The sequence below is a fragment of the Oncorhynchus mykiss genome, chromosome 13 (genome assembly GCF_013265735.2).
Source record: "Oncorhynchus mykiss isolate Arlee chromosome 13, USDA_OmykA_1.1, whole genome shotgun sequence".
Lineage (NCBI taxonomy): Eukaryota > Metazoa > Chordata > Actinopteri > Salmoniformes > Salmonidae > Oncorhynchus > Oncorhynchus mykiss.
In genome coordinates, this window is record NC_048577.1 from 2,558,963 (window position 1) to 2,572,885 (window position 13,923).

Below are 13,923 nucleotides of genomic sequence, written 5' to 3' on the forward strand. Positions count from 1 at the left end.
CATAGTTTTGATGTCTTCACAATTATTCTACAATGTAGAAAATAGTAGAAAATAAAGAAAAACCCTTGAATGAGTAGGTGTGTCCAAACTTTTGACTTGTACATATTATCTCAATCACCTCAACTACCTGGTACCTCAGCACATTGACCTGGTACCAATACTCCTTGTATATAGCCTCGTTACTACCTGGTACCTCAGCACATTGACCCGGTACCAGTACTCCTTGTATATAGCCTCGTTACTACCTGGTACCTCAGCACATTGACCTGGTACCAATACTCCTTGTCTATAGCCTCGTTACTACCTGGTACCTCAGCACATTGACCTGGTACCAATACTCCTTGTCTATAGCCTCGTTACTACCTGGTACCTCAGCACATTGACCCGGTACTCCTTGTCTATAGCCTCGTTACTACCTGGTACCTCAGCACATTGTACCAGTACTCCTTGTCTATAGCCTCGTTACTACCTGGTACCTCAGCACATTGACCTGGTACCAATACTCCTTGTCTATAGCCTCGTTACTACCTGGTACCTCAGCACATTGACCCGGTACTCCTTGTCTATAGCCTCGTTACTACCTGGTACCTCAGCACATTGTACCAGTACTCCTTGTCTATAGCCTCGTTACTACCTGGTACCTCAGCACATTGTACCGGAACATGAGAGGACACACACGGGAGAGAAGCCTTGCAACTGCTCTGAGTGTGGAAAGGATTTTACCCAGAACAAGAAAGACCATGAAAAAAAACACATTCAGCAGAGAAGCCTTTCCAATGCTCCCAGTGTGGCAAGAGTTTTACCCAGGTTGGGAGCATGAAACGACATGAGAGAGCACACACAGGAGAGAAGCCTTACCACTGAGAGTGTGTTTTTGTTCATGCCACATTGTACAGAATGTAATCAAAAATACAGTTTGTTATTTTTTAAATATTTTAAAACAAATTGAATATGTTGGTCTAAAGCTACAATGTAACTTTATGGGCGACCAAATTCACATAGAAATATGAGTTATGGATCTTACGTTCTCGTCAAAAGCGAGTCGAAAAAGCGGTATATCTGTTCTGTGTGCGCTACTTCTTTGCTTCCTGTGCTGAAGTTTTTTGTTTCTTTTCACTGTCGGGTTTTGAACACCAGTTTCAAACATCTGAAAATACAATATTTTTGGTTATGGAAGATGTATGTAACAGCGGTGTTTTGATGGTACAATGATTCTCTACACCAGGGGTACTCCACTACTATTTCAGAAGGTCCAGTGGCCAAAGGGTCCGGATGGATATGGTCCTTTATCGGGCGCTGTGGTACAGCGAAGTAACAAACACATTCCTCTACGACTTAGCAAACGTGTTGTTCAATAAAATGTTACATTAAATACATCAAATGAGACTAAGAACCATGAATGAATTGCACACTTCTTTTTATTGCTAATAAGCGAGTACCTTGGTTCACTTCTTTCGAACATCACTGAAGAACGAAAGTGGTTGCATACTCAAAAAAAAAAGTGCACCGTGAACTATTAGACATGGGCCGTTGAATTAAGCTTTAAGCCATCAGCTTCTGGATGAAATCTACGTGGTTGGGAACATCTTTGTCTCCCTGCGTTTGCACGGGAAGTGGACAATTGCTAATAAGCAAGTACCTTGGTTCTAACCCTAGGTACTGCTAATAGTCCTGTACCTTGGTTCTAACCCTGGGTATTTCTAATAAGCCAGTACCTTGGTTCTAACCCTAGGTATTGCTAATAAGCCTGTACCTTGGTTCTAACCCTGGGTATTTCTAATAAGCCTGTACCTTGGTTATAACCCTAGGTATTGCTAATAAGCCTGTACCTTGGTTCTAACCCTGGGTATTTCTAATAAGCCTGTACCTTGGTTCTAACCCTAGGTATTTCTAATAAGCCAGTACCTTGGTTCTAACCCTAGGTATTGCTAATAAGCCTGTACCTTGGTTCTAACCCTAGGTATTGCTAATAAGCCTGTACCTTGGTTCTAACCCTAGGTATTTCTAATAAGCCAGTACCTTGGTCCTAACCCTAGGTATTGCTAATAAGCGAGTACCTTGGTCCTAACCCTAGGTACTGCTAATAGTCCTGTACCTTGGTTCTAACGCTAGGTATTGCTAATAAGCGAGTACCTTGGTTCTAACCCTAGGTATTGCTAATAAGCGAGTACCTTGGTTCTAACCCTATGTATTGCTAATAAGCAAGTACCTTGGTTCTAACCCTGGGTATTGCTAATAAGCCATCTTATTTCTGACAACTTTCGAACTCCTATCAAACCAAAATATGACCAGTTTATGACCTCCCAATAATAATAATGTAATAGGAGGTCCCCTTTCCCGTAACTGTGGTCTGTCTGGAGCATACTTTAGTCCGAGGTCCCTTTTCCTGTAACTGTGGTCTGTCTGGAGCATACTTTATCACCAGTCTGAGGTCCCTTTTCCTGTAACTGTGGTCTGTCTGGAGCATACTTTATCACCAGTCTGAGGTCCCTTTTCCTGTAACTGTGGTCTGTCTGGAGCATACTTTAGTCTGAGGTCCCTCTTCCTGTAACTGTGGTCTGTCTGGAGCATACTTTAGTCTGAGGTCCCTCTTCCTGTAACTGTGGTCTGTCTGGAGCATACTTTATCACCAGTCTGAGGTCCCTCTTCCTGTAACTGTGGGTCGCAGACTGGTTGAGAAATGATTACAATAAAAGGGGAAAGCAGCACAATGTTACAATCTGTTGACTAAAATCATTTTGTTAAAAACTATTTTGAACCTGAATAAATACTGCACTTAGTAACAATGACCAACACAATTCCAGTCAAAAATATAAGATTGTCTGTGGCCTACCATTACTATATCCAACCCAACTCCTAATGTTGCCTGTTATTACAGCCATAGTAAGACAGGCTACGGAAACAAACTGCATTTTACACCTGCCTTTGGAGCTGAACTTCATTCGTGTTAGCAGCCAATATCAACGAGGGATACATCATGTCACATCACTGGAGTCCAGAGCAGAAACAACTAGGGATATATCATGTCACGTCACTGGAGTCCAGAGCAGAAACAACTAGGGATATATCATGTCACGTCACTGGAGTCCAGAGCAGAAACAACTAGGGATATATCATGTCACGTCACTGGAGTCCAGAGCAGAAACAACTAGGGATATATCATGTCACATCACTGGAGTACAGAGCAGAAACAACTAGGGATATATCATGTCACATCACTGGAGTCCAGAGCAGAAACAACTTTTCTTCCTCACAAATATCTCAATAAATTCACCAGCATATGTTACATCTTCATCCCCATAATGTTGAAGTCAGTGCGATGTTACAACTGTTTATCTTTAGACACATGGCCAGTAGCCACCCAAACTAGGTCTATCTGAAATATGACAACAATCCATACACTTCTCAGGTAGCCTCTTGTCCTAGCAATCATGAGTCAGTAGTAAAACTGTATTTAGTACTGAACTCTATGCTATATTGGATGATGAAAGTAGAGGCCTACTCTGTTTTTGTCAGACAAAAAAAGCTAAAGGACATTTAACAAGTTCTTTCTTGTCACTAATCAGGATAATGGCGCTGGGCCTTTGCGTCCCAGTGCTAACGATTTGGATATTGACCGATAATCAAGGCGCGCCGCGCAACCTTCCTTTTCTGGAGCATAGATGAGGATTTAATGAAGACTTGCAAGCAATGGATTCAGAACAACGACTAAACAATGTATACAGAAAGCAATTTGGGGTGAAATTATGCCACCACCCAAAAGGGCGCTTTAGAGACAGGAAGGGTAAAGGGCATGTGCTCTACACAGGTAGAGCCCTATCTGTGCATGTGCCAAAGAAAATGTAATATTTTAATATTTGTTTTAAATAACGAATGCAATGAGAGCTGACGTCTGGCTTGAGTCATTTGGGAAGATGTTAGTCAAAATACATATTTTTTTTGGTCAAAATAAAGACTTATAAAACAAGATGATGTCGTGATCAGAATATACCCAGAATAAGATGTCAAAAGGACTTTGTTTGTCCGCTGGGATAGCAACTAACCGCTACACACAGTCCGCATTGTTGTCACCATATCAGCTAACGTCAATTCAACACAGCTACTAGAACTAACGTGTTAGTAAACCCACTACAGTCATGCAGTACAGTTAGCAAGCAGTTTAGCAGTTACACCAGCTGAAATAAATGTATAAAACCACTTCGAATAGTTCCAGTGTTGGATAGCCAGCTAGGTAAGCATCACTCTCTGTCTGGCCGGGCAGGAAATGTATTGCTTCGTTCCCTATGGGACACCAAAAACACATGTTCCCACAACTCCCAAGGAACTGAATGTGCTTGTTGGGTTCATTCTGTAAGTAGTAAATATAATTTGACAGCAACAGTAACCTCTTATCTCATCAATGGAAACGCATTGGAACTAAACCTGTATTTGGCACCTTTTATTTGTAAATGTCCCCTTAAATAATGCCACTTTAATAATGTTGACATATCTTGCATTACTCACCTCATACTGTATTTTATACCATCTATTGCATCTTGCCCATGCCGCTCTGTCATTGCTCATCCATATATTTACGGGCGGCAAGGTAGTGGTTAGAGCGTTGGACTAGTAACCAAAAGGTTGCAAGATCGAATCCCTGAACTGACAAGGTAAAAATGTGTCATTCTGCCCCTGAACAAGGCAGTTAACCCACTGTTCCTTCGCTGTCATTGAAAATAAGAATTTGTTCTTAACGGACTTGCCTAGTTAAATAAAGGTAAAATAAGTTTAGATATTCTTATTCCATTCCTTTACTTAGATCTGGGTGTATTGGGTAGTTGTTGTGCAATTGTTAGATATTGCTGCACTGTCGGAACTAGAAGCACAAGCATTTTCGCTACACTCGCAATAAATATCTGCTAAACATGTGAATGTGACCAATAAAATTAGATTTGAATTTCTTTGGGTTTTTAAAAATTGTATTTTTTTTATCTAGGAACCTTTAGCCACTACAGTACTAGTCATCAAAACTGTTGACATTAAAAACAGTCACTACCTCATGAATGTTCCATCAGTATTATTAAAACCCTCACTACCTCATGAATGTTCCATCAGTATTATTAAAACACTCACTACCTCATGAATGTTCCATCAGTATTATTAAAACCCTCACTACTTCATGAATGTTCCCATCAGTATTATTAAAACCCTCACTACCTCATGAATGTTCCATCAGTATTATTAAAATCCTCCCTACCTCATGTTCCATCAGTATTATTAAAACACTCACTATCTCATGAATGTTCCATCAGTATTATTAAAACCCTCACTACCTCATGAATGTTCCCATCAGTATTATTAAAACCCTCACTACCTCATGAATGTTCCATCAGTATTATTAAAACACTCACTACCTCATGAATGTTCCCATCAGTATTATTAAAATCCTCCCTACCTCATGAATGTTCCATCAGTATTATTAAAACCCTCACTACCTCATGAATGTTCCCATCAGTATTATTAAAATCCTCCCTACCTCATGTTCCATCAGTATTATTAAAACACTCACTATCTCATGAATGTTCCATCAGTATTATTAAAACCCTCACTACCTCATGAATGTTCCCATCAGTATTATTAAAACCCTCACTACCTCATGAATGTTCCATCAGTATTATTAAAACACGCACTACCTCATGAATGTTCCATCAGTATTATTAAAACACTCACTACCTCATGAATGTTCCATCAGTATTATTCCACCATGTCAGATAATACAGGAGCTGATTGAAAAAAGGATCATGTAACATATGTTTATCTGAGTAAAAATTAATAACACGTTGTGTAGTAGATGTTCTGACTTCTCACTCATATTTTTTTTTTTTAACTAATCAATCAACACATGGTTTCCTTCGTAATTCTTTACGTAATATTATTCTTTAATGAATTAAATGAAGAAAAAATAAACATTTTCCTCTACTGCTTTACCAACTCCAATCAACAGATGGCGATATGCGTATTTCATGCGCTGTTGCTAGTGTGACGTATATTCTAGTGGACGGGACGCTTCTTCAACGAGAACAACACCGCTAGTGATTCAACCAGCTAACTGTTAGGGATCTTGCTAGCCAACATACAACCGGAACAAAATACATGTATGTCGTATCCACTAGTTACCCCTTCATTTTCATATTTATATTTTTATTAGTGAACTAGCTGTCTGTGTGGTTAAGTTAGCAGTAGCCTAGTCGCTAATGATATTTAGCTAACGTTACCTCGCTAACAACCCCGACCATGAGCTCACTAAGCTACTCCCCTCCTTTTGAAGAAGAAGATGTCTGCCGGACAGAGAAAGAGAAAGAAGATGAGGCTGTAGAGGTTGAGGCTGTTACAGTGAAAGAAGAAGACGTTTTTGTGAAAGAGGAGGAGGATGTTACTGTGAAAGAAGAGGAGGATGTTACTGTGAAAGAAGAGGAGGAAGATAAAAATGACGATGCTGTGTTGGGCGTGGAAGAGGAGGAGATGACTATCACAGTGAAAGAAGAGGAAGACGTTTTTGAGGTGAAGGAGGGGGAGATTACTGTCACATTGGAGGAAGAGGAGGAGGTTGGAGATCTGATTAACACCCGTGAGTACTATCTATCAGTGACACAAACTCTGCAGTTGTTTAACTAGAAGTGTGGTTTTAAAGGGGCATTCTACTGACGTTCTACACTTAAATATGTTGTTCAGTACTGTAGGAATTGTTAAACTACACTGTAAGATGTGTGTAAGGTCCAGAGTAGGGCCATCACCAAAACGTGTATTAACACTGGATCAAATGCATCCAATGACATTGACTGAAATTAGGACTGTCTCTGACCAACAACAACAACATCTTGGTCGCCTGAAAATCCAATTGATTGGTCGAAATTTGTAAATGTGTATTTTTCCATATGTAGACACACCCTATGTATGTGAGCTTGTCCGATGCTTTAAACTTACGGTTTGATGAATTAAGACAAATGCCTCAAGAAGCCGCCTGAGATCTAAGTAACCTGACCCAACTTTTCTCATCCCTCTTTCTGCTGGCTTTCACAGATTCTGCCATTACTCTCCTAAAGTTGCCGGTAATACACGAGGAGTTGGCAACCTTTCTCGTGGAATGAGAAACGGCCATTTATCTTACCATTTCTACCGATCTGCGTGCCAGTTATGTTTTTTTTATATGCACAGTTTCGTGGAACAGTTTCATTTAATTTATAATATATATAATATAATATATATAGTTAATCAAAATTCTACCCAAATATAAATGAAAACAATCAACCTAAAAGTAACTAAAATAGCCAACAAATAAAAACATTGCAGCCTGCAGGTAGAACAAATCCTGATTAATTATATATTTTTTAAAATCTTATGAATCACATTGGCTACACATGGCCTGTCTGCAACGAACTTGAAACATTGTTTAAACTATTAACTTGGGTCTGTCTGGAAGTTTGCTCTAGCAAGCTTGCAACATTGTATAAACGATTCTGAGATTCTGATTCTGAGCCCCTCAGAGTTTCCAGTGCCAGTGATCTCAGGACAGACACAGCTGTAAAGCTATTTGCATAAGGGATAAGAAGCAGTGCTTGACTTGGGCAGGACATCATCGGACCCGAGTACCTGCACCTCAAATGTTCTACTGCTTGATCTCCTGTTCCTCTCCATAAAATATTAGCTCTAAAGTATAGTGGCGCTCCTGCACCTACATATAAACAGTACCAGCACCCAAAATGAGTACCAGGAACCTATTTCAGTCCAAGTCAAACACTGATAAGAAGTAATCAGGTCTATTTTATGACGTTTCCACTGGATCAGAGCATTACATTTTTCCCCTTTCACGCTATGTGGTTATCGAAAGGGAAAGAGCTTGAAAGATTTTTTTCAAATATATTGAGGAACTATTGTAACTCTCAATGGATGTAAAAAACAGACTTTGTTTGAGGTGAAGACAACATTACTTTGAGAAGCTCCACAGGTCATTTGTGGTGGTGAGTTAAGACAATCTCAAATATTATCAGATCCAGGTAGTAGAGGTCGACTGATTAATCGGCATGGCCGATTTCAAGTTTTCATAACAATCGGTAATCAGCCTTTTTGGACGCCGATTACATTGCAACCCACGAGGAAACTGCGTGGCAGGCTGAACACCTGTTACGCGAGTGCAGCGTCAAAAGGACCTTATGACCTTATGGCTGCAAGGAGCCAAGGTAAATTGCTAGCTAGCATTAAACTAAGTTTAAGTCTATCTTAACTTAAAGAACATAGGATGAAACAGACACCCCCCCCCCCCCCCACAAGTCAGCCTTGATTTAATGTTTTGACCCGGGGAAGGATGAAACAAGGTGTGCTGCCATACGGGTCAGAAGCCTGGACAAATGGATATACAACTAAAAGACTTCAGAAGTGGGTCGCGTCTCCGGCAACTTAACCGATAGAATGAATGACCATCGGCTTGTCTAGCAGCCATAGATTTGTGTCGGGATTATATCTCATGGAAGGATTAAACAGACCCCCCCCCCCCCATGCCCCAAGTCAGCCTTGATTTAATGTTTTAACCCAGGGAAGGATGAAACAAGGAACTGTTAAGGCCAGAGTATTTAGGTCTGCCCTCCTCTCAGGAGGGTGGCACAGTGTTACAACCTTGCAGAAGAGTCATTTCAGTCTCTCTGCAGTCTTCCTGTGCACATCTTTGTTTAATAAAACGATACAGAAGTTGTTCAGCTAATCTCTTGCATCCATCATAGCCTGAAGGAAGGGAGGGGCAGTTCCCCCCTTACTGCTCCGTAACCAAGCACCAGGGTCTTGAAGATGATGCATTTTATTGAGGGGATCTAGTCTAGATTAAACCTTGTAGAAAGACAGTTGTTTCATTTAGATCTCTCCGTTTAACCAAATACTCTGTTTGTCTTCAGCAGGTGAAAGACCAGATTCTCACAACAGGAAGAGTCCTTCAGACCCAGAGAAGACCAAACCCTCAAAACCACACCACTGCTCCCAGTGTGGAAAGAGTTTTACCTGGTTAGGGAATCTGAAATCACATAAGCGCACACACACAGGAGATAAGCCTTTCAACTGCTCCCAGTGCGGAAAAAGTTTTACCCAGTTAGGGAACTTGAAATCACATGAGATGACACACACAGGAGAGAAACCTTTCCACTGCTCCCAGTGTGGAAAGGGGTTTAGACACGCAGGGAACCTGAAAGTGCATGAAAGACGACACACTGGAGAGAAGCCATATAAATGCTCACAGTGTGAAATAAAATTTTCCTCATCCGGGGACCTGAGAAAACATGAGAGAACACACTCTATAAAGAGGCCTTTCCAATGCTCTCAGTGTGGAAAGAGTTTTACCCAGTTAGGGAATCTACAAAAGCATGAGATAACGCACACAGGGAAGAAGCCCTACCATTGCTCAGACTGTGGAAAGAGATTTACCCAGATAGGGGACCTGAAATCACATGAACTGACACACACAGGAGATAAGCCTTTCCAATGCTCCCAGTGTGGAAAAAGTTTCCCCCGGTTAGGGAACTTGAAAATGCATGAGAGAATACACACAGGAGAGAAGCCTTTCCACTGCTTCCTGTGCGAAAAGAGTTTTACAGAGTTAGGGACACTGAAAAAGCATGAGAGGACTCACACAGGAGAGAAGCCTTTCCAATGCTCCCAATGTGAAAAGCGTTTTACCCAGTTAGCAAACATGAAAAGGCATGAAGGAACACACACTGTAGAGAAGCCATATCAATGTTCCCAGTGTGAAAATACATTTTCCTCAACAGGGGACCTGAAAACACATGAGAGAACACACTTAGTAGAAAGGCCTTTCCAATGTTCTCAGTGTGGAAAGAGTTTTACCCTGTTAGGGAATCTACAAACGCATGAAAGAACACACACAGGAGCGAAGCACTACTGCTGCTCAGACTGTGGAAAGAGATTTACCTGGTTAGGGAATCTGAAGTCACATGAGCGCACACACACAGGAGTTAAACCTTTCCACTGCTCCCAGTGTGGAAAAGGTTTTACCCAGTTAGGGAACCTGAAGACACATGAAATGACACACACAGGAGAGAAGCCTTTCCACTGCTCCCAGTGTGGAAAGGGGTTTAGACATGCAGGGAACCTGAAAGTGCATGAAAGAATACACACTGGAGAGAAGCCATATCAATGCTCCCAGTGTGAAATGAGATTTTTCTCATCAGGGGACCTGAAAAAACATGAGAGAACACACTCGGTAGATAGGCCTTTCCAATGCTCCCATTGTGGAAAGAGTTTTACCCAGTTAAGGAATCTACAATCACATGAGAGAATGCACACAGGGGAGAAGCCCCACCACTGCTCAGACTGTGGAAAAAGATTTACCCAGATTGGGGACCTGAAATCACATGAGCTGACACACACAGGAGATAAGCCTTTCCAATGCTCCCTGTGTGGAAAAAGTTTCCCCTGGTTAGGGAACTTGAAAATGCATGAGAGAATACACACAGGAGAGAAGCCTTTCCACTGCTTCCTGTGCGAAAAGAGTTTTACAGAGTTAGGGACACTGAAAAAGCATGAGAGGACTCACACAGGAGAGAAGCCTTTCCAATGCTCCCAATGTGAAAAGCGTTTTACCCAGTTAGCGAACATGAAAAGGCATGAAGGAACACACACTGGAGAGAAGCCATATCGATGCCCCCAGTGTGAAAATACATTTTCCTCATTAGGGGACCTGAAAGCACATGAGAGAACACACTTAGTAGAAAGGCCTTCCCAATGCTCTCAGTGTGGAAAAAGTTTTCCCCGGTTAGGGAACTTGAAAATGCATGAAAGAATGCACACAGGAGAGAAGCCTTTCCAATGCTCCCACTGTGGAATTTTTTTTGCCCGGTCAGGGACATTGAAAATGCATGAGAGATTACACACAGGAGAGAAGCCTTTCCAATGCTCCCTGTGTGGAAAGAGTTTTACAGAGTTAGGGACACTGAAAAAGCATGAGAGGACACACACAGGAGATAAGCCTTTCCAATGCTCCCAATGTGGAAAGAGTTTTACCCAGTTAGCAAACATGAAAAGGCACGAAGGAACACACACAGGATAGAAGCCGTTCCAATAATGTCAGTGTGGAAAGACATTTTCCCGGTCAGAGGACCTGAAATCACATGAGAGAATAGCGAGGCTGTGGTTCTGACTTTTTCTGATATTGTTCTGATATTTTTTGACTAATGAATTGTGCTTTGGTTTATGCAACATCAAATCATATTGTATGTATGAAAGCTTCCTCTAAAATAGGCCTAACTTTTAGTTTTTGTTTATTCTTCTCAAGTCAATCTAAAATCAGAATATATATTTTTGTGTGTGTATTTTGATTATGAATTTTGATTGATTGTATACAATTCTAGTGTTGGATATTGGTATTTCAAAATAGATTAATAAAATGAGCATTTCTAACCTTGAAACCTCTTGAATTTGATACGATTTGGATATGACTAAAGACATTTGATTGGATATATTTTTGGGATGTTGCTAATTGAATTTGATTGGATACGTAATTTGGATATTGCAAAATGTAAATGATTAAATTACAGTGCCTTCGAAAAGTATTCAGACCATTTGACATTTTGTTATGTTACAGCCTTCAGAAGTCAACACACAATACCACATAATGACAAAGCAAAAACAGACTTTTGGAATTTGTAGTAATTTTATTGAAAATAAAAAAACAAATACCTTTTTACATAAGTATTCAGACCATTTGCTATGAGACTTGAAATTGATCTCAGATGCATCCTGTTTCCATTGATCATTCTTGAGATGTTTCTAGAACATGATTGGAGTCCACCTGTGGTAGATTCTATTGATTGGACGTGATTTGGAAAGGCACACACCAGTCTCTGTAAGGTCCCACAGTTGACAATGCATGTCAGAGTAAAAACCAAGCCATGAGGTCGAGGGAATTGTCCGTAGAGAGCTGAGACAGGATTGTGTCGAGGCACAGATCTGGGGAAGGGTACCAAAACATATCTACATCATTGAAGGTCCCCAAGAACACAGTGGCCTCCATCATTCTTCAATGGAAGAAGACTCTTCCTAGAGCTGGCTGCCTGGCCAAGTTGAGAAATCGGGGGAGAAGGGCCTTGGTCAGGGAGGTGACCAAGAACCTGATGGTCACGCTGACAGAGCTCTATAGTTCCTCTGTGGAGATGCGAGAAACTTCTAGAAGGACAACCATCTCTGCAGCACTCCACCAATCAGACTATTATGGTAGAGTGGCCAGACGTAAGCCACTCCTCAGTAAAAGGCACATTAAATCCCTCATGGAGATTGCCTAAAGACTCTCAGACCATGAGAAACAAGTTTCTCTGGTCTGATGAAACCAAGATTGAACTCTTTGGCCTGAATGCAAAGCATCACATTTGGAGGAAACCTGGCACCATCCTTACGGTGAAGTATGGTGTTGGCGGCATCATGCTGTAGGTATGATTTTCAGCAGAAGGGAGTGGTAGAGATGCTCTGAATGATCGGCTATGAAAAGCCAACTGACATTTACTCCTGAGGTGCTGACCTGTTGCACCCTCGACAACCACTATTATTTGACCCTGCTGGTCATCTATGAACATTTGAACATCTTGGCCATGTTCTGTTATAATCTCCACCCGGCACAGCCAGAAGAGGACTGGCACCCCTCAGCCTGGTTCCTCTCTAGGTTTCTTCCTAGGTTCTGGCCTTTCTAGGGAGTTTTTCCTACCCACTGTGCTTCTACACCTGCATTGCTCGCTGTTTGGGGTTTTAGGCTGGGTTTCTGTACAGCACTTTGAGATATCAGCTGATGTAAGAAGGGCTTTATAAATATATTTGATTTGATTTGAGACTAGTCAGGATTGAGGTAAAGATTATCGGAGCAAAGTACAGAAAGATCCTTGATGAAAACATGCTCCAGAGCGCTCAGGACCTCAGACTTGGGTGAAGATTCACCGTCCAACAGGACAACGACCCTAAGCACACAGCAAAGACAATGCAGGAGTGGCTTCGGGACAAGTCTCTGAATGTCTTTGAGTGGTCCAGACAGAGCCCGGACTTGAACCCGATCGAACATCTCTGGAGAGACCTGAAAATAGTTGTGTGGTGATGCTCCCCATCCAACATGACAGAGAAGATCTGCAGAAAAGAATGGGAGAGACTCCCCAAATACAGGCGTGACAAGCTTGTAGCGTCCTACCCAAGAAGACTCGAGGCTGTAAACGCTGCCAAATGTGCTTCAACAAAGTACTGAGTAAAGGGTCTGAATACTTATGTAAATGTGATATTTCTGTTTTTTTATTTTATAAATTAGCAAGAAAATAATCGAAACATTTTTTGCTTTGTCATTATGGGATATTGTGTGTAGATTGTTACGGGGGAAAAACATGTAAATAAATGTTAGAATACGGCTGTAATGTAACAAAACACGGAAAAGGTCTAGGTGTCTGAATACTCTCCGAAGGCGCTGTAGATTAGTAGAAGGTGCATTTCTTAATTCTGACCTTGAAACCTCTTGAATTGTATCATTGAGTTCATTTGAGTACTAGTCTTCCAAGTTAAAGGAGTATACAAATGTGATGACGTTGTTCGGGATAACAGTGATAAGATGTTGACATGAAAAACATTCACCAGCACATGAATGTTCACATCAGTATTATTCCACCATGTCAGAGAACTAAAATAATTTTCATTAATGCAACATATTATCTGATAAATGAAATTAATTTTTGTGACAGTGTTAGCCATTATTTTTTTTAACTGTGTTCGTGGATGTTCATTATATACATATATATGTACTGTTACTGGACTCCATAAAAACACCATACAGCTACGACTGGAAGTCACTTTTTCATAGCAGGGGCCTCATTTATATATTTTTTTAAATCTTAGATTTATACATGAACTTAGTCGTAAGAT

At 41.0% G+C, this 13,923-nt stretch overlaps 1 protein-coding gene across 2 annotated transcripts; it reads left to right on the top strand.

Annotated features, from left to right (window-relative positions):
- The first annotated feature begins 6,029 nt into the window (after positions 1–6,029).
- Positions 6,030–11,245, top strand: LOC110487161 (oocyte zinc finger protein XlCOF6-like). Of its 2 annotated transcripts, none has more exons than XM_036942182.1 (2): positions 6,030–6,607; positions 8,922–11,245. In XM_036942182.1, the coding sequence occupies exons 1-2, from the start codon at positions 6,274–6,276 to the stop codon at positions 11,084–11,086; spliced, it is 2,499 nt and encodes an 832-aa protein (XP_036798077.1). In that variant the 5' UTR covers positions 6,030–6,273; the 3' UTR covers positions 11,087–11,245. The 2 variants fall into 2 exon arrangements, with proteins under 2 accessions (XP_036798077.1, XP_036798078.1); XM_036942183.1 differs by having other exon boundaries at positions 8,925–11,245.
- Positions 11,246–13,923: the final 2,678 nt, after the last annotated feature.

Coding starts and splice junctions, on each gene's coding strand:
- LOC110487161 (XM_036942182.1), top strand. CDS start 6,274: ATGAGCTCACTAAGCTACTCCCCTCCTTTTGAAGAAGAAGATGTCTGC. Junction 6,608..8,921: donor TGGAGATCTGATTAACACCC/GTGAGTACTATC, acceptor GTTTGTCTTCAG/CAGGTGAAAGACCAGATTCT.